Source organism: Mastigoproctus giganteus, chromosome 7, assembly GCF_048544385.1.
Source record: "Mastigoproctus giganteus isolate SK-2022 chromosome 7, ASM4854438v1, whole genome shotgun sequence".
Lineage (NCBI taxonomy): Eukaryota > Metazoa > Arthropoda > Arachnida > Uropygi > Thelyphonidae > Mastigoproctus > Mastigoproctus giganteus.
This window is the reverse complement of record NC_143581.1, coordinates 81129893-81151072: the sequence shown is the minus strand read 5'-3', so window position 1 is coordinate 81151072 and position 21180 is coordinate 81129893. Positions and strand designations below refer to the sequence as shown.

At 36.9% G+C, this 21180-nt stretch overlaps 1 protein-coding gene across 1 annotated transcript in view; it reads right to left on the bottom strand.

Moving 5' to 3' along the window:
* The window catches only part of LOC150083027 (DNA-dependent protein kinase catalytic subunit-like), a 164091-nt gene that overhangs the window by 46970 nt on the left and 95941 nt on the right, over positions 1–21180 (bottom strand). Inside the window, exons 6-7 of the mRNA XM_090378360.1 lie at positions 18192–18363; positions 6191–6388 (exon numbers count right to left, since the gene is read on the bottom strand). Of these exons, the coding sequence (XP_090234486.1) occupies positions 6191–6388; positions 18192–18363 (370 nt within the window). The remainder of the gene's footprint in view (positions 1–6190; positions 6389–18191; positions 18364–21180) is intronic.

Sequence of the window (21180 nt, the reverse complement as noted above, 5' to 3'; positions counted from 1 at the left end):
ATTTTCCACTTGCTTGGCCCACGTTTTCCTAGGCGCAGTCCGTTGGATGCTCCATTGGGTGGGTCGTTGTCTCCAAAGGAGTGTGGATGGTATTCTGTTCATGCCCATTCTACATACGTGGCCAAACCATCTAAGCCTTCGCTTCTGGATTTGGTTGGCAATGGTTGGTTGCTGTTGGCATCTGGTGCGGATGGTATCATTAGTGATGCGGTCACGAAGTGAGATGCCCAAAATCTGCCACAGGCATCGCATTTGGAATACCTCAAGTTTGTTTAAATCTAGCTTGAGACAAATCCATGTTTCTGATCCGTAAAGGAGAATGGGCAGGATCAAAGTCTGGAAGAGTCGGATTTTAGTCTTTGAGGAAATGTTGGTCTTCTTCCACAGACACCATTTGAGCGAGGCGAACGCAGTGGCCACCTGTCCAATTCTACTGTGGATTTCCATGGTGGATGCAACTTTCTTCTCCTGGACCAGCAACCCAAGGTATTTAAAGTCCTGCACTTGCTCGATCTGGACGCCTTCAAGATAGATGGTGGCTTGAGACCCATCTGTTGTCAGGGCCTTTGTCTTATCAGCATTGATCTTCAAACCGTATGGCCGGGAAATGTCGTAGAGGATGTCCGTGGCTTCAGAGTCGTTACCAGCAAAGATAGCACTATCATCGGCAAACATCAGGTCAGTCACATAGTGATCCTTGTCATATTGTATGCCCCGTCTGTTTCTGAATGCTTGCCTCAATGGCGTCGACCACGATGTTGAAAAGCAACGGGGAGGCTACATCCCTTGGCAAACTCCAGTTTGGATGGTAAATTCTTCAGATAAATCGTTCTGGATGCGCACCTGGCTGGTTAAACCGCTGTATGCAGTTTGGAGGAGTGTGATGACTTTTCGAGGTACATGTTCGACCTCTAGTAGTTTCCATAAGGCAGGCCGATGGACACAGTCGAAAGCAGACTTAAAGTCAGTGAAAACAATGACGGTTCGCTGTCCACACCGGATCCTCTCCTCCATCAGCTGACGGATGGCAAAGTATTAAAACTTTACAATGTTTGATGATCACCGATGTCATGGATCATTCATAATTTGTGAATGGTCCATCACGTAAACTATGATAACTGGAATAATAAATTTACTTTCATCTTCAGCCTTTCTATCACAAGTTAGAAAAGAATGGTTGTAATGGTAATGGGTAAATTTTTTTTGTGCTCTGAGAAACTTGAAAATGTAGAATCACAGAATAGTACATGATGCTTGATAGCTGCAGAACTTTCTTTCTCTGCCAACAAAGCAAATGAAAATCTCTGTGATTGGCTGACTTTTTTGTTTCATTTCCCACTCTCATTTTCCCAGTTTCTCCATCAAGTAATGGCGCATCTGTAGCCAGGTGGGCAGGAGCAGCAGTGTGTAGCACACTGCTTCTTGATTAGACTGGGGTTCGAGCCCGTGACCATCAAATACGGAAAGGTCAGGGAATGACCACCGCATATCCCCGGAACAATATGGCCTTAGTTGCTAATGCTCCTAAAAACCAAATAACAAACAAACAAACAAACCATCAAGTAATTTTGCAACAAATTTTCACACCACAAATGAAAACAGAACTGATACATATAAAAAGGTTTAAAATGTATTATTCATGGCCAGTGTCAAAGTTCAGGTCCTGTTGGCTGTACAGAACAAACAACAGACAAGGGTAGAATGTTATTGCAAAAAATGGCAAATGAACATCAAAACCATAAATTTAATGAAACTGCATGCTTTGAGTGACTGAAGTAGAACTTTACTCTGTCTGGTCATTGTTTATTTTGCTCTCTGTACACAATGGGGTAAACAATAATTATAGGAAGGATTCCTTCCAATGCACTGATCAGTTTCTGAATGCCATACGTGAAGATCAAAGGATCTGCAATTTAGTTGTATCTCTGGTTAGCATAGTAATAACTCATTCATGGTCCTTGTAGTTTTCATTCATGGTCCTTGTAGTTTTCATATCAGATTTAAAAAAAAAAAAGCCGATTTCTAGTGCTAAAGGCACTAAAATGACACACTGCCATAGCTAGACTGTTATGTGACAAATGTTTATTCCCTTGTATAAATGTCATCTTAGAAAGAGTAAATACAAAGATGTTATCAGAATTTAGTTCACTAAATTCTTTTAAAGCCTTACACATCAATTAATAACCATGGATGCCTTGACATCGAGAAACGGCAATATACAGTGTAGTATACCACAATGTCTGGAATCAGTCTTTCTTAGTAATATAGTTTTAAACCCACAATTCATTGCCCATTTTATATAATATAACAACCTCGTCTCTGGAAAAGTTCCTGTATATCATTCATAGAACTTCCATAAGCTGTTCTAGCAGCCTGTTTGCGCCGATTATGGAACTTCATGTCAGACAGTAAAAAATACCTAAATATTTTTTTTATCAGATATCTTGAGCTTGATGCTACCTAAATGTATGTTATTCTGATTATTACTGCTACCCAAATGCAGTGCTTGCATTTATCAATATTAAACAGCAACTGCCATTTTTCAGCCCATCTGACTACAGGTGACCCCCGCTTAATGTGGATAATTCGTTCCGGAAAAACAGAACCAAGTGAATCGGCACTAAGCGAGCGCCGTATTCCTGTATGTAACATATATCTGTGAGTCGCGGTCTATACCACCGTGATTTACAAAAAAATGAACGGTAGTGAAAAGATGCCAAATGTCGGTCAAAATATTTAATATTAAAAATCTGTACATATAAAATATTATCTGTTACATACATATATAATTATGTGGTAAGTAACTACATTACGTATCAAAATTAAACCCATGAATCTATTAATACAATGGCCCTTGGCTGTCGAGTTTTCATATCTTTAGTTGATTTTGGGTTGTACTCTGGCCCTCTTCCTAGTAAACTAAAAGGGTTTTAGTTTAAAATCCCCCGCAGCATTACCACTCAACAATAAAGTCAACCGATCCTTCACTGCTTTGAAGCCTGGCATGTTTTTTTCTTCTTTCGATATGAAACTTCTTTTAGGCATTCGTTTCCAAAAAAGCCCTGTTTCATCTATGTTAAAAACTTGTTGAGAAGTATAACACCTCTCTTCAATAATTTTAAGAAGTTCTGTTTTGAAAGTTTCGGCTCTTTCTAGATCTGCACTTAAGGCTTCTCCCTGAATTTTAAATCTATCGAACCAGCCCTTACTAGCTTTAAATGGTTCCACATTGCTTTTTTTTTTTTTTTTAAGGTGATATAATCTTCAGATTATATAGGCCAATCGATTTATATTTAATAATATTTAACTTAACGGAATTGTGCATTGGATATTATCTTCAATAAAATTACTTAGAAGTCTCTGCATTTCAATTATAATAGCTGGCTTGACCATAACCAATTTAGTTGCTTGCAGTGGAACAGATGTCTTTCCCGCTGCTAAAATTAATTCTTTATTTTTTTTTTATAATAATTCTTAGAGTTGAATCTGCCAGTCCTAAATGACTGCACACATCCACTTGTCATAGAACAGAATTGATTTCTTCAAAACATATAACTTAATTTTGAAATTCAGTCTTTTTCTTACCTTAGTAGGCTTCGTCCAGACATTGTTGCTTTTTAATTCTTATCTGCCATTATTCATCTTTGAAAATGTAACTGCATTGCATTAATTATTATACAATGGTTGAGTAAACTGCCCATTATCTAACACTGTAGTGAGTGCAGTGCCAGACCAAAGTATTTTTGAGCCCCGGGCAGAAAGATTTTTCCACCCTCTTTACTAAGGATATATATACAGTAATACCCCGAAAGTTACGCGATAGGTGGGTCCGACGAAAATCGCGTAAGTCGAATTCGCGTAAGTCGGGGTACAACTTTGCATATAAATGCATATAAATTTTGCTTAATTGGGACCAAGGACTAACAAAAACACTAGTTTAGAAGAAAAATATTAATAAAATTGCAGTTTCTTTATACATATTAATACAAAATATGTATTAAAAAAACAAATGACTTACGTTAAAAAGTTATTTCGATGTCGATGGCTTCATAAAATCTAACAAATTCGTCTGACGACACAGCGCGTTCCTTTTTTTCACGCAGAATTTCTTCGTAGCAAGCTAATAATTTTTTTATTCCTTGCTTTGTAGCTATAACGCGTTCTTCGTTGGAGTCTGTTTTCTAAAATTTTTAAGCCCTTTACAATTGAGATCTTTTCAATTTTCAACCTGTCAAGTTTGCAATTGTCATGTGCTTTTCGCCGTTGCTTCATTTAGGCCTGTAGCACGTGCAATATCACATGGTCTTTCATTTCGCTCAAAGCGTTTCACAATTTCATATTTTTTCTCTATCGACAGAGGCGGACTGGCCATAAGCCTTACCGGGGAAACCCCGGTGGGCCAGTGTGATTTTGGCCATAAACCATAGTGTGAGGCCACTATAAATTTTCCCGGGTAAGAATTTTTGATCCAGTCCGCCTCTGTTTATCGATAATTGCTTTTCTTTTTCTCTCTGAATCTGCAGTGTCTTCACCAGGACGCTTCCTTTTCACACCTTTTAATTTTACTAATTTTTAGGGAATAAAGCACAATTACAAAACGAGGAGCACGCTTGATACGCATAAACAAAGCTGCGCACATGTAGCAACTGAATAAACAACACCATAAAGGCAGAGATACACTATTAACACCTCACATTTCTAGGGGTTACTACCATAAAACAATAAAAATCAAGTTGCGTTTCTGCTAGTGAAATCTGTTATAAACTGGTAGTAAACTCGATCTAATTGCATTTGCGATTATACCGATAGCTGGAATTGTGTTGGTTTTTACGTTATTATGGTGAAATGTGTTTCCCCTTCACTGATATAAAAAACATAAAAGCAGCAAAGTTGAATTTTGTTCATCTTTCGCTCTCAATCTCCGCCGTCGCACCGGATATCGATAACATATGAAAAACGACCTTGAAGATAGTGGGCGGCAGCGTTGCCAAACGAAAAAATCAAGAACCGCGTAACTCCGAGTTCGCGTAAGTCGGGGTATTACTGTATATATATATTTTTTTTTTTTTCATGATTTGTAAAATTTGGCACCCCTTAAAGAATGGCATCCTGGGCAAGGGCTCTGCTAGCCAATGCCTTAATCCGGCACTGACTGACTGATGACTAGACTTCAGATAAATGCATATAACGCAAATATTACATGCAATATATTTGATTATTTTTAAAATATTGATCTCAAAACTACATAACAAGCCACCATACTGCAATTAAATTAGCATGGAAGAAAATTTCTCTGCACGGGGGAAAATTTCGCAAGTTGATGTGGGAAACTTTTTAATGCTTTTTAACTATTCATTTTCAAGCTATTGACTACATCAGATGAAACATTTTCGTTAAACATGCCAAAAATTTAATCTGTACACTGGTAAAATAGTGTTATAGTGAGTTGTGACAGCATTAGCGTGAGATATGGGTTATAATCTAAGAATAGTGTTATGACAAATGAGCATAGGGTGAACTGCATTATAACAAGGGCCTGCTGTATTTTTTCTAGATCTTTTTAAAAAGCATACCCTGATTGTCCACCTTTCTATCACCAGGAAACAGACATAAAACTTGCAATACGCAACAATATGTAACTGAATAGTTACTATATATATTGTAGCACAATAATAATATCTCATTTGAATGAGAGATTACCATAAGAAATGGATGATTTCGATATATTGTTATTGCTTCTTAAGAATTACATAATGAAAAAAAATATTGTCACCAATCATGTGATAAAACAAAAAAAAAAAAAAAATATATATATATATATTATTTGATTATCTCAGAAAGATTAAGAAAAACATAAGTGCATTATAAAAATGTACCAAGATAACTGAAACGTAGGGAAACATGCAGTCATTTTGTATTCATATAATTACTATTATTATTTATATACCATTAAAACTTTAGTTTTGTTTATAATGTAGGTGTTAAAGTTGTACACCAACATCCTTGTGGTGTGTAGGCTGCACTCTGTTATTAATGTTTCTTATATCTTCAGTTATATTAAATTTCTAGATGTCTAAATTCTAAAATTATACAGGTAAGATAAATTATCCTATCCAATTTCAGAAAAAATATCAAAAATAAAAAACCTCACTCTACAAAAAATAAATATAAATTTCAGAAATTCACTTACCACTGCTCGGCTGAGGATGTAAAGTAATAGGATTTCTCAACATTTCGCTTTTGCCTTCTGATGCAGCTTTATAATTTTTTTTTGAACTTGTGCTTGTAGTAAGCAGATAAGAACTTGGGCCAGCTAATGCATCAAATGAATTCCAACTTCCAAATGTGTCAATACTTCTCTCAGTAAGCCAGTTATATGCTGTTTGTACTAGAATTAATAAATAGAACTCTCTTCTTGTATTAAGAAATAATTAATAATAAAATACTAGACATATATTAAAAACACAGATATTCTGCTAGTATATTTAATCATATTGAGTAAAACCTCAGTAATTTGTACTACTAGGGGGAAGTAGTAGTCTAAATTACTGATAAGTCCAAATTACAGAATATAATTAAATATTTCTTGCATCATTCTGGCAAATGACGCAAGAAAACAAGCTTATAATGGCATCAGTCAAAAAAAAAAAACAATTTGACCTATCCATCCCAGATACCATGTTTGTCTCTAAAGAGAATACAAATCAAATAGTACAAAATATGACTTTTTAAACAAAATAAACTTTAATTAAGATCTTAATCATTAATAACTACAAATTAAATCACATATAGACTGTCACTCAAGTCAGTTGTGTGTGTTTTTTTTTTTTTTTTTTTAAAGAAGAAATCAATGATTTCTTGTTTACTAAAGATACTATATAATATTGGTGTAAATACACCATAGTTTACCCATAAGTTTAACTACATACGTATTTTATTTCATATTGTGGCTACCTTCATAACGAGATACTAGGTATTGCATACTTCAAATAAATAACGCTTCTCTAGTAAGAGAAGACTACTGTCATTTATTCTCAGTGGGCACCACCACCACCACCCAGACATGTTTTGGAGCTTGTTGGCTCACTCATCAGTGGGCGGGGAGGTACCCTGGTAATGCAGACATGCCATCACGGTTGTGAAGTTAATTCCACAAAATGAGAGATGCAAAATGATGAAGATAACGATAATATTTTGAAGACTAAATGCTCAAGGCATAATACATTATGGGTTGAAATTAACTATATAATATCGGTGTAAATACACCATTAGTTTACCCATGAGTTTAACTACAAATGTAGTGTAACGGCATCATTTAGATGTTTATCACATATTGTGGTTATCTTCAACAACAAGATACCAGGTATTGCACTACTTCAAATAAATAATGCTTTTCTAGTAGAGGAGACTACTGTTATTTATTCTCAGTGAGTACCACCACCCAGATGTGTTTTGGAGCTTATTGGCTCCAAAATTTCACACGTATGCATTTGGAGCTTGTTGGCTGCAAATATCACTGATCTTTATATAAGGTTTAGGGCACCCACTACTGTCCCTCTTTCAAAGTCTGTTAATTCACAGCATTTATCAATACTGATATCGAATCACCATCTCTGCGAATACAGTGTACCTATATACCTGCCAAACAGTGGGTTCGTTCACTAGCGAGAGGGGCAAAATTGTGGCACTCCCCAGGAACCAGGTATCCCATGAATTCTGTCCTTTCGGTGTAATGAATAACACAAGTGCATTTTGAAGGACAGTTATTGACTTATATTATTTAAAGAATCTGTTTAAGTATACGTGGGCACTGGTTACATACATATATGTATGTTTTGAAGGTTAGTAGTAGTGGCATGTGATGCAAGAAAGCATGTGTATGAGCTTATGCAGCATCAGCCAAAAAAAAAAAAAAAAAATCACACCATTCCATCCAAATGCCTGCCCAGTTCCTCCTAAATTTATTCAACCTATCAACTTCCACAACGACAGATGGAAGTTTGTTCCAGCAATTAACCACCCGCTGGCTAAAGGCAAATTTCCACACATCTATTCTATATCTGTCTTTTCTTAATTTGAATTTATGCCCCCTTAGGTGCGTAATCTGAACAAGAGGAAGGATCCCATCAGAATTCAGCGTGCTCAACCCATTCAAGGCCTATACACCTCAATCAGATCACCGCGCAGGTGCCTAGTCTCCAGCCACTGCAATTTGCAGAACTTAAGCCTCTCTTGATAAGAGGATCCCTTCATTCCCCTCACCAATCTTGTTGCCCTTCTCTGTACACGCTCAAATCTACATCCTTCCTAAAATGAGGCCGCCAGACCTGTATGCAGTACTCAACGCGTGGCCTGACCATTGCCTTATACAGAGGGATAATTACCTCCTTTTCCCTGCTAGCAAAATTCCTATATATCATTGACAAAACCCCATGACCTGCCCTGGCAGCCTGTCTACATTGCTCAGAAAACTTCATATCTGACTGTACAATTACTCCCAGGTCTTTTTCATTTTCTACCACCTTAAGTGTAGAACCACACAGTTGGTACGTTTCTCTGGGGTTACTTCTACCCATATGCAGTACTGTGCATTTGTCAAGGTTAAACTTCAGTTGCCACTTCTTAGCCCATCTGCCCAAATTATCTAGATTCTGTTGCAGTAGCACACTGCCATTACTGTCATTAACAACCCTTCCAACCTTTGAATCATCTGCAAACTTCGACACAAAGCCTGATATACCTTCATCAATATCATTGATAAATACACAAAACAACAGTGGACCCAACACCGAACCCTGTGGGACTCCACTAATAACATTAGTCCAAGAAGAGCAGCGCACATTGATTACCACCCTCTGTCTTCTCCCACTTAACCATCCTTTTATCCATTGTAGCAACTTACCCTTAATACCATTCTGCTCCAATTTGTACAATAGTCTTTCATGCGCAACAGTGTCAAAAGCTTTCCTGAAATCCAAATATATGATATCAAAATTATTTTTTGCATCCAGTTCCTTTGTAACCACATCATAATATCCTATCAAATTTGTCAGACAAGACATTCCCTTAACAAACCCATGCTGTGTCTGAATTATTGCTGCAGTCTTGTCTAGATGATCCTGCAGTGCATCTTTAACCATTGACTCCATTATTTTACCCGGAACAGAAGTTAAACTAACTGGTCTGTAATTACTCGTGTCACCCTTCGATCCCCCCTTTGTGAATTGGGGATACACTTGCACATCTCCAGTCCGTGGGAACCTCCCCTGAGTCCAAGGATGCTCTCATAATTATGGCTAAGGGTTTGCTTAGTTGCTTTGCCGCCTCCTTTATATAACTGGATAGATCCCATCCACCCCAGGTGCTTTTCTTATGTTTAACTTCAACAATTTCTCCTCCACTTTGCTCTCAGTTATTACAAAATCATTAAGTATCCTGCTATAATTTGATAACCTTCTGCCATTTTCAAACCTTAATAATTACTCATGTGTGAATGTAGATGCAAAATACTCATTCAGTTTGTTTGCTATCTGAGCAGGATCATCAACAGTCGAACCATCGATGTCAAGTGGACCAATCAGATTCATCCCCTTCCTTTTAGAGTTTATATAAGTAAAGAAATCCTTGCTGTTTTTCTTAGCATCTTTTGCCAAGGATTTCTCGTAATCTGCCTCCGCCTGCCTAACCTCCTTTGTGACCTGATTACAGACTAGCTTCAAAGAATGTGTCCATTAATCTACAAACTGTCTTGAAATTTTTCAAATACATGGCATTCGAAATTTTCCGCCATTGTTATAGTATATTAGGTCGATACGGAATAGGGTAATGTACATCTCAAACTTAATAACATAAGGTACAATGTAAACCTAAATATCATAATATGTAGCAAGTTTGAGATATACATTACCCTATTCCGTATCCTATTCTGTTAGCATAGTATAGTATTGTCAATTAATCAATTAAATTTATAAATCTTAATAATTTTCATTGTTCATTAAATTGAATTTAAATGGAAATCATGCCCCAGAGTTGAGACAGAAATAAACGTGCACAGAGTAGCTGTGGCTCGTGGTAGAATCAAAGGCAGCGATTCCCCAAAGCATCAAAGCCTAAAAAAATTTTAAAAATGTTCGACTTGTGAATTGTTTCCAGATCTTTATAGAACAGAACATGATCTAGTGAAGGAGGATGTCTTTGTGCATGTGCTAGGTGCAGAAAGTTCTAAGAAATTAGGCATAAACTCAGCATTCTGATGAGTGTCTATGATAGTTTGAAGAGTAGGGTAGATGCTCTCAAAGAAATTAAATTGGGGGCCCATTAAGCTCTCAGCTGCCCAACGCAATGCCAGAGCTTACTCTTGGACATCAGGCAACACAGCGGCAATCTTCAGGGCAGAATTCACTGGTCCCACAGGAGCTAGTTATTTTCATTGACTCAATTGTCAGGGAAATGGGAAATATATTGTGCAAATAGGATAGGTGAAATAGGATGAGGGTATGTTTGCCGTGAGCAAAAGTTTATGACATTGTACAGCAGATATCATCTTTTAAGAGTAGGAGAACTGAGGACTTACTTAAGAAGTACAGGCCAACATTGAAAAAAATGTTGCAAGTAAGGGATAAATTTGAAAGTGTCTGCAATTCAGCTCACACAAATGATAGGAGGGAATATATGATGAGAGCCTTTTAAATGAATTTAGCCCTGGAGAGATTGTGCAAGGCTCAAGGGGGGTAGAATTTTTTCCAGAGTGGTCTGTGCTTGCTAAACAGGAGAGACTGCTTCTACAGGGATAAGATACACTTAAACAGAAAGGATGCAACAATATTTACTAATGCTATGGAGGCTGTTAGGTGGGTCAGAAAACTGATAGCCTGGGGGGGATTCACAGACTAAAATATTAACAGTAGCCGCAGGCAGAGGCGAAAGTGATTCTTGCACTCTTCTATTGTAATGAGCAGCAGCTTAGAGAGAAAATTGCTGGGGATTTCAAGATCTGTTGGGAGTCATCATGGAACAAGTAAATACATGGGCTGTGTTAGGGTAATTAAGAGTAAGAACAGGTGCAAGTATACTTGCATGTACATCAATGCTAGGAATACAGTAAATACATTTGATGAATTTGATGTACTGGTTAAGACATCAATGGCAGATACTGTTGGAATAACAGAGACGTGGTATCACACAGATATCAGAAAGCAGAATTGGAATTTGGGTGTATTATATGATCAGAAAGGATAGATAGGGAGGAGGGGTTAGGCTGTTAGCTAAGAAACACAAAATCTAAGCCAGTGCATTCAGTTGACAATCGTGGGCAGTACAATGTTCAGTCAGTTTGTTGTGAAATTAGCACTGGGAAAGCAAAAATTAGAGCACGAGTGTGTTATAGGAGAAATGACTCTGCTGAGTACAATGAACAAATGAACAATTATATCATGGTCCTTGAGGTTGTCACAGACATTCTCTCAGATATGCCAGACAAGCAGAACTTGCTACCTGGGAGTCTAAAACACTGATGGAACTGATATTTGGGTGACATTCAAATCAAGTGGACCCAATTTTGGTGAAGTCCAGATGGTCGGTGACAACCAAATCCACTTCTTGCACCTTCATGATGGTGGGCCTGTTAGTAATCCTGGGTATAACCTCCATGCACACTGTGGGTGACCACCCAGGTGTGAACCAATGTAAGCAGGGGTCGAAATGTGGCGCCCTCACCACACAGAGGAATGCCACCCCTCTGTGTTACCAGGCAATACTAGGTGGTAGATGACTCTCATCAACTGGTGCAATACCACCACTTTGCTTATCGGAGGCTTGAAGCGGTGGAACCCATGTTTAGTCTACAGAGCTAAGTTCCAGTCAACCCTTCCAAATCTCTTCCATCTTGCAGTACGACTGATGACTTTTCAGGTTATGATGAACATCATGATAAGATCCAATCTTTCTTACATTTCGAATGTACAGCTCTAAAACGGTGTTCGCAGGGCGGCTGCTAGACAGTACACTTGACTGAACCTACTGGTAACTCTTTAGGAAGCTTTCAGATCAGCTGGTGTATATAATCTTGCTACCTCTACTCTGCCAGATAGTGACTGGAGGGAGTCCGAGTAGTGTGTATACAGGGAGCATTGTCGAGGCCACATTATGTAAAGGATCTGGGTATATTCTTACCATGTGTATGCCATATCCAAAAATTTCATTACTTCATACCCACTTTTTCTTACTATTGAATACACCATGAATTGTCAAACTAATAGAGTAAGCTTATCTGCGAAAACATCTAAACCTCCCAAACACTTCCTAGTTCATTTCACAAATATACGTGGTCTCAAATCTAATCTCAACGATGTCCATTTCCACTTGAAGTCTGCCAAACCCCCATGTACTTTTTCTGACCGAATCTCAGTTATTGGTTGATTCAACTACTGCTCATCTCAGATGCCCAAATTATTTGCTATATGATTACTTTCGCCACAAAGATGGTACTTGTGCATATGACTGTTCCGATATTCTGTGTCAGAGACTTGGTAATTTGGAATCTCCTCTTTTCGATCTTCTCTGCTTAAAATCTCTCTACCTCATTGTATCAAATTCATCTGTTGTCTCTACCATTCTCCCAACTTCACTAATCACTTGGGAGCTCTTTGACTTCCACTCTTTGCAACTCCACTTTCTCAATCCAACTTTCCTAACAGCGAGGTAATTTTCCTTGGTGATTTCAATGTTCACAACTCCAGCTGGCTTCCGTTTTCTAGAAACACCGACCCAGCTGGTCGAGATGCTGAGGCTTTTGCAATTACTAATAACGTTGCACAGATTATTCATTTACCTAACAGAATACCAAACAATCCTACCCATACAGCCAACACACTTGATCTTTTTCTCACAAACAACCCTTCCAAGTACACAGTCGAAGTGAGTGGTCCTTTAGGCACCACTCAGATCACAACATGGTTATTGACTCTTCTCCAAAGGAGCTTTTATCTCATGGCTATTCCCAACCTTATATTGTTTGGCATTACAAGAATGCGAAATGGGATGACCTGCGAGATTTCTTTCTTCTTTTAATTGGTCAGATTACTGTTTCAAAACTTCTGATGTCAACGTTTGCTCAGATTGTGTCAGTGAAATTATTCTTGTAGGAATGGAATCCTTAATACCACACTCCACTTTAAAATCTCGTCCTTTATCTAAATCTTGGTTTTCCAATAAATGTGCTAAGGCTGCTCAAGAGAAGAACATTGAATATCGTAATTGGCTTGTTTCTAATTCTTCAGTTTCATTTTCTGCCTACACCAAAGCTCGCAACAGTTGTAAAGCAGTTATTAATCAGTCCAAACTAGAGTTTGAACAGGCTAAGAGTAGAAAACTTGCTTCTTGCCCTAATGGTAGCCGAGCATTCTGGTCTCTTGCCAAAGATATTGGCCGCAACTTTTGTCCATCTCTGCTCCTACCTCGGTCAAAACCAGATGGTTCTGTTGTCACTTCAGCCAAGGATAAAGCTAACCTGCTAGCATCCCACTTTTTTTTCCAACTCATGTATTAATGATCTCAGTAAAACACCTCCTATCATTCCCAACATGCTCCTTTCAATGCCTACTGTGGTCTTCCGTCAAAAGGATCTCAGTAGGATTTTGAAGAATCTTGATGCTAAGAAAGCTCCAGGTCCTGATGGTATTCCTCCACATGTTCTCAAAAATTGTGCTCTTGAACTTACTCCTGTTCTTTGCCACCTTTTTTCACTTTCTTATTCCAAAGGTGTTTTTTCTTCTGTTTGGAAATTTGCTCATATCCAGCCAGTTCCAAAAAAGGGTGACAAATCCCTCCCATCCAATTATCATCCCATTGCAATTACTTCTACTCTTTCTAAAGTAATTGAGAAATCAATTAACCGAAAACTCTTAAACTACCTAGAAACCTCCTGTTTGATCAATGGCCACCAGTATATATTCCATCAGTGTCGATCCGATCCACTGGTGATATTCTGGCCTATGTTACCCATTTATGGACAAATTCAATGGAAAAGTTTGGTGAAACACAAGCAGTTGTTCTTGACATCTCAAAGGCTTTCGATCGTGTTTGGCATAAAGGTCTTCTAAACAAGCTTCCATCTTATGGTTTGCCAACTGTTTTTTGTAATTGGTTACCCAGTTTTCTCTCTGATTGCTAACTGAGGGTGATGGCTCTCTGTCTTCTAACTTCTCCACTAATGCTGGTGTCTCCCAAGGTTCAGTTCTTTCCTCCACTCTTTTCCTCTTGTATATTAATAACCTTCTTCCATTGATTGCAAATCATATGATAGTTTTGCCGATGATGAAAAACCTTGCCCTGCTCAATCAGCTTCAACTTCTCGAATATCTGCTACCAATTCCTTAAATGCTGATCTCCAGGTAATTCTCCAGTAAGTCAAAGACAACTTAGTTGATATCAATCCTTCTAAAACTAAGTTCTGCTTTATATCTCACAAAAATGATTCTTCTGCTCCTATGCTTATCTTTGGTGACACTCCGATTTCTATGCAAAATGATATATCTCTTTTGGGGATTACCCTGACTTCTAATCTCTCTTGGCACAAGCACATCACAAATATTGCTTCCTCTGCATTTAAAAAACTTGGTTTTCTCTTTCTTTCTCGGCGTTACTTTTCTTCCAAACAGCTGATCACTCTTTGCAAATCGCAAATCCACTCTACCATGGAATATTGTTTCAACATCTGGGGCAGCGGCCCCAAAACCTCTCTCAGGCTTCTAGATTCCACTCAGAAGAGGACAATTAGGTTAATTAATGACTCATCTCTAACAGAGTCTCTCCACTCGCTGTCTCATAGACATACTGTTTCTGCTGCATGCCTTTTCTACAGATACTTCCATGGGTACTGTTCTTCAGAATTGGAATATTGTTTCAACAATATTCTATAATTCCCGCTCTCTCTTTCAAAACAGTCCAAACACGTGCCGCCACCAGCCAACATCTATTTACTGTCCAACTTCAAACTCAAAGAACCAAGTTTTCATCTTCCTCGTTTATTCATTCAACTGCCATTTGCTGGAACAGCCTTCCTTGATACGTATTTCCTGAAAATTACAGTCTACAGAAGTTCAAGTATAATGTCAACAAATATCTTCTTTCGTCTTCTCAACCTCCAACACAAGCACAGTAATAAGTACTAATACCTCTCATGTTTGGGGTTTCAAAAAAAAAAAAAAAAAAAAATGGGGGAGCTTAACTTGCGAGATATTGACTAGAAATTGTGGATTGATCACTTGCACACTAGCAAGACTTTTGTGGATTTATTGGATCATTGTTTTCTACAGCAGTATGTTCGAGAAGCAACCAAAGAGAGTAACATGCTTGATCTGATTATCAGCATTGATTATTCATGCATTAAAAATTTTCAGATAAAGGAACCACTAAGTGTCACATTGTACTGTGTGAGATTTGCTTAAAGATGTAACTACCATAAGGGTTAAAGGGAAGAGTTTTTTCTTTCGTAAAGGTGACCATGGTGGTATCATATAGTTTTTAAATTTTATATAGTGGGAGACCAACTGATGATGTTACCAACAGCAAATTCTAAATGGGAAGCAGTCAATACTGGTCTGTAATCAATCACAAAGGAAATTAGGCTGGGGAAAGCAGATTATGAGAAATCTCTGCAGAAGGATGCAAAAAAAAAAAAAACACAGCGAAGATTTATTTACTTATGTAAATTGTAAAAGGGGATGAATCAATTGGTTCACTTAATATTGATGGTTTGATTGTTGATACTTCTGCTCAGATAGCCGACAAACTGAATGAGTATTTTTCATCTACATTCGCACATGACGAATTCTGTAGGGAAGTGAAAAACAGAAGCTTATTAAACTCTAATAAGTAGATAAATGAATTATTAATGAGAGCAGAGAGGAAGACAAATTGTTTAAGTTAAACATAAGAATGGTGCCTGAGGTGGATTGGATCTATCCAGTTATATTAAAGGAGGTGGCAAAGGAAGTAAGCAAGCCCTTACCCATAATTATTGAGAGCATCATTGGATTCAGGGGAGGTCTCCATGGACTGGAGATGTGCAAATGTATCTCCAATTCACAAAGATTGACATGAGTAATTACAGACCTGTTAGTTTAACTTCTGTTCTGGATAAAAATAATGGAGGCTCTGGTTAAAGAAGCACTGCAGGATGATCTAGATAAGCCTGAAGTTTTAGTTAAAACTCAGCATAGTTTTGTTAAAGGGAAGTCTTGTCTGATTTGATTGGATACTATGATGTAGTCACAAAGGCACTGGATGCAAAAAATAATTTTGATACCTTATACTTGGATTTCTGAAAAGCTTTTGATACTGCCGGACATGGAAGACTACTGTATTTCATTGAGGGCAAGATGCTACAAAGGATAAAAGGATGGTTGAGTGGGAGAAGACAGAGAGTGGTAAACAATGCACACTGCTCTTTGTGGACTAATGTTATTAGCGGAGTCTCTCAGGGTTCAGTATTGGGCCATTGTTGTTTTGTATATTTATCAATGATAGTGATGAAAGTATCATTTATCAATGATAGCGTAAGTTTGCAAATGATACAAAATTGACAGGCTTAGTAGTAATGACAGTATGCTTTGCAGGAGGATCTAGAAAAGTTGGGCAGATGGGCTGAGAAGGGCAACGAGACTGGTGTGGGGAACAAAGGGGTCCTCTTAATAAGAAAGGCAAAATTGCAGCATATGGAGACGAAGCACCTGTGAGGTGATTTAATTGAGGTGTATAAGACCTTGAATGGTTTGAGCAGGCTCAATGCTGATGGGATTCTTCCTCTTGCTCAGATTACAAACCTGAGGGGGGCATAAACTCAAATTGAGGAAAGACAGTTGTAGAATAGATGTGCAGAAATTTGACTTTGGCCAGTGGGTAGTTGATTGCTGGAACAAACTTCCATCTGTCTTTGTGAAATATGATAGCTTAAAAAAAATTTATGGAAGTGGAAAAACATTTGGGACGATTGGATGTGTGAAATGGGAAGTTTTTTATTTATTTTTATTTTTTGGCTGATTATTATATAAGCTTGCTTTCTTTCACATCACATGCCTCTACTAATGGCTGCTATCTTTTTTCCATGTTTTCACCTACTTAGAGACATAACTTATAATATATGGAAGCAAAAGCAGCTTTGAAAATTGTAGCGGATTGCAATTTTATTTATAATTTTTTAAATGATTACTTTTAAGAATTCTTTCTTTTTTTGATTTTTTTAAAATATAGATTTGATTTAATTTTAAAAGGTTTTTACTGTATTGCTGTGCAATAAAATCAAAATAGGACATTAATATTTTTTATCTTTCTGCCTAAAGTTTAATTTTTAAAACAATTTCAAAAAAATTCCATAAAAGAAGCTACTACAGAGCCTGCTGCTACCAAAAATTCACTCCAGAGGACCAATAAACATGTAGAAAACTCATTGTTGAAAGTGTTATGGTTTGCAACAAATTTTGGAATTTGTTCCATCATTAAAATTGCCACCAGTGCTAAATTTTGCTAAATTTGCTGAGAAGAATAGTGTCAAGAACTGTGAAACTTTGAACTTTTTATTTCATGAAGAATAGTGTAATGATTATGTTGCTTGGGGATTAATAAATTTTCAAAGAATTCTAAGTTTAATTTTTCTTTAATATTTCTTTGTCATCAAATTTTATTAATTTTTACATTGTAAATAAAATTTTGCTTAAATTCATTGAATTCTACAGATTTTAACTTATATTCCAATAAATAGGATAGCAGATCTACACTTGTGACTGATACCTAAATCACACTTAGTGTAGGAAAATATGTAAACTTAGATTCAGGTAATAATGTCTTATTGGTTCTTCCCCCACCCACATAGCTTATGCAAGTTGTTTGCTGGGCAACAAAAACAATGTGAAATCATATTAGTGTGTAACTCACTAAAGCTAAGCTCTTTGCCAAGACTTGGCAGTTCCCTTGGCATTTATCCTGCCCCCCTCCCTCCCCACTTCCCAAACACTTTTTCTCTCTATTTCATCTTTTTACTTATATCTTTCTGATTTTCTAGCTTTAATTCATTTTGGTTACCTTTAGAAGCCTTATGATAAAGTTTCCCACCTAAGATGATGTTTACCACAACTTCTTACATTAGAAAATGGTATGTGAGTTTAACTATGTATATATAAAATAGCTACACATACCTGACTGTTGTGTTGGTAAAAACTGCAGATTTTCATGGGTTGCTTGAACCTGTTCCTTTCTGGGATCATCTTCATCATCCAAACTTTCCATTACAGAAACTGATTGGGTTTCACTGAACAATGGAGCCATAGAAGCATATCGACGTCTCCAAGATGTAGATATTTTACATGTCTGAAAATATAATTTTCAATATAAATAAAAATTGTGATAATAATAGGTTTAATATTTTCCCTTCACATTTCTTAATATTTAAGAAGACAGTTTTTTGTAATAAAACATGACAAAACTAATTTTAGAAATAAGAAATTTCTACTTTAATTGCAGTAATGTAAAGCAGCAAAGCTATAAAGCTCATGATATATTGCTAAAAATTTGCTACTATACCTTAATGGCATTAAAAGTTAATATTATATAAGTGGATTTATCTGCCATTCGATCAGTAACTGTGACTGATAACATTTCTAGTAAATAATTAGAGTGTTCTGAGTTTCCAGTCAGTCAATTTTTATTTAAGTCCCTACTCATTTCATCCAAGATCAATTAACTACAAATATTTCTGTATTGCATGATGTTTATTAACTTTTTTGTTCACCACTTTTATACTATTCAGAGCAAGTGGCAGCACCATAGGAATAAAAGCATGCCTTTGATAAATGCAGTTAACAGTCAATGCATGGAGATGTGCAGAGCTGACACGTAGTTATATGTAATGAGCATGGGAAGATGGTAACGATAGGGACTTTCAACAAGATATGATTATTGGTAAAAGGAAGGAAAGGTGTATCTCTGACAGAGTGCATTGGGAGTCTGTTCCCAATTTACCAGTTATATGAGTGTATAAGGAATGGCACACAAGAGATAAAAACGATCGACTTGCTGTTGCACAAAACCTATGGCGGGTGAATGAGCAAAGATATGACTACAGCAGCTCGTGGGAACCAACGGGAAGGTCACAGTAAGATTACTATAGCATACTAGCTAATAATTATACAGAATTTAAGTTGCCAATACAAACTGCAAGTCTCAAATATATATATTTTTTTATGGTTGTAAATTAAAATAAATTCACTGAAAACACAACACCAAGTGTGTAATATAAGTTTACAAAAAGTAACATATTAATGGTGTAAGAAGTATGCTCCATTAACTTCAATTATATTTCATATAACTGAAGTTAATGGAGCAAATAAATTTGACATTACTGCATCTCATAAGCACTATTTTGTAGAATAAAAATATTTTTTCAGGTTTTGAAACAGTGGTAGTGCAGTGAAACACTTCGTTGTACACCACAGGTATCTGATGAAGATGTGAAACCAAGCAGATAGTTCACTCGATAGTTATGTTTCAGATGAGTTTATATTAAACAATTCTGCTGTAGGCAGTCAAAGAAAGCAGATGTGTTTCAATCTCACTCTCCTGAAGGGGATAAGTGAAAATGATCAACATCTGGTCTCCAAAAAGACAATTTTTTTTTTTTTCTTAAAATTTGTTTAAATTTAACATTTGTAATTTTTAAATCTTATTCAGTAATTTGGTATATTTTATTAATTTAAATCCTATAATGTATTGTAAATCAAAACTTGTAATTTTTTTAAGCATAAAAAATTTTACCTAAATAATTGTTGTTACAATATTCATTTACAACACATAGTCCAAGAACACAGTGACTCGGACAGAAATACGTGGTAAACTGTATTGCCTGTAGCATGTATTCTAAGGTTAGTCTAGTACAGGGTAATTCAGAAAAATTTTTTTTTTTTTTGGCTGATGCTGCATAAGCTCATACACGTGCTTTCTTGCATCACATGCCACTACCACTACTACTACAAACCAGGCTCAACTGATGATTATGAGAAGAATATAAGTCATCTTTTGCAATTGACATCATCAGATGATTAACCATACGGTATGCAAATGTAAGTTGTCACATGGTATGATCAAAAGTTCATGTGGGAGATATGTAATCTTTCCATATTCTGAAAGTTGTTACTGTTGGAGCATGTGTTGAAAGCAACATTTAAATTATGCACAATGAGATAATGAAATGAGAATGCAGCTCTAAAAGGAAGGAAAGCAACAGAACAAGACTGCAGAAATTTTAACTGAATTGTGCATCAGAATAGAAGGTCCAGTGAGCAGAAAATGAAAAATTCAATTTAGGCAATGAAAGATCCATTCCCAGTTGAACTATGCAGCAGGTACTGAATCTGGGATTTGGTAGTTATGTGACTATATGAAAGTGAATTTTTCTGTCAAAAATTGAAAGATTCAATCAGAGTGGTATCACTAATCATAAGATGGGCCTATGGAAGAGTGGAAAAAGATCATATGGTCTGAGGAGTCTCTATTTACACCTTTTTATACCAATGGTAGGGTGAAAGTGTGGGTGAACCTCGTGAAATCATGCATTCCAGACTATTTTGTGTCCACTTCTCAATCAGCTGGAGGTGGTATCATGGTATGAGATATGAAATCGTGTATCCAGACTGCTTTGTGTCCATTATTCAAGAGGCTGGAGGTGGTATCATGGTATGGGACATGTTGTATTGGTACAAAGTCAAGGAGTGTTTGTTTAAAAATCTGTCCCCTGAGTTTCCCCTATATGTCATGGTAACATCTGGAAAGGCAAAAGCAGATGTGTGTATATAGGTATGTAAGTATGAGTGTGTTGTTATGTTGAGTGCCGGCACCTGGAGACTTCACAGCCAGGGGCTACCTGGTCCCCTGACTTCCAACCTTGACCATGAGGAGGCATGCTAGGGACTACTTTTTACGAGAGACTCTTACTGGGACTCTCAGGCAAGCCTCGGAGCCCCAAGTTGTTTGGGGAAAGGAAGTGGAGATAAGAATGAGAAGTATGGGGACTGGAAGGGAAAGTTGGATAGAAGATAAGGGGAAAAAGAAATAGACATCTCCTGATATAGAAGAGAAAGGTTTACACAAGTTTATACCAAAAAGTGCATAGTGAACTATATTCTATTTACC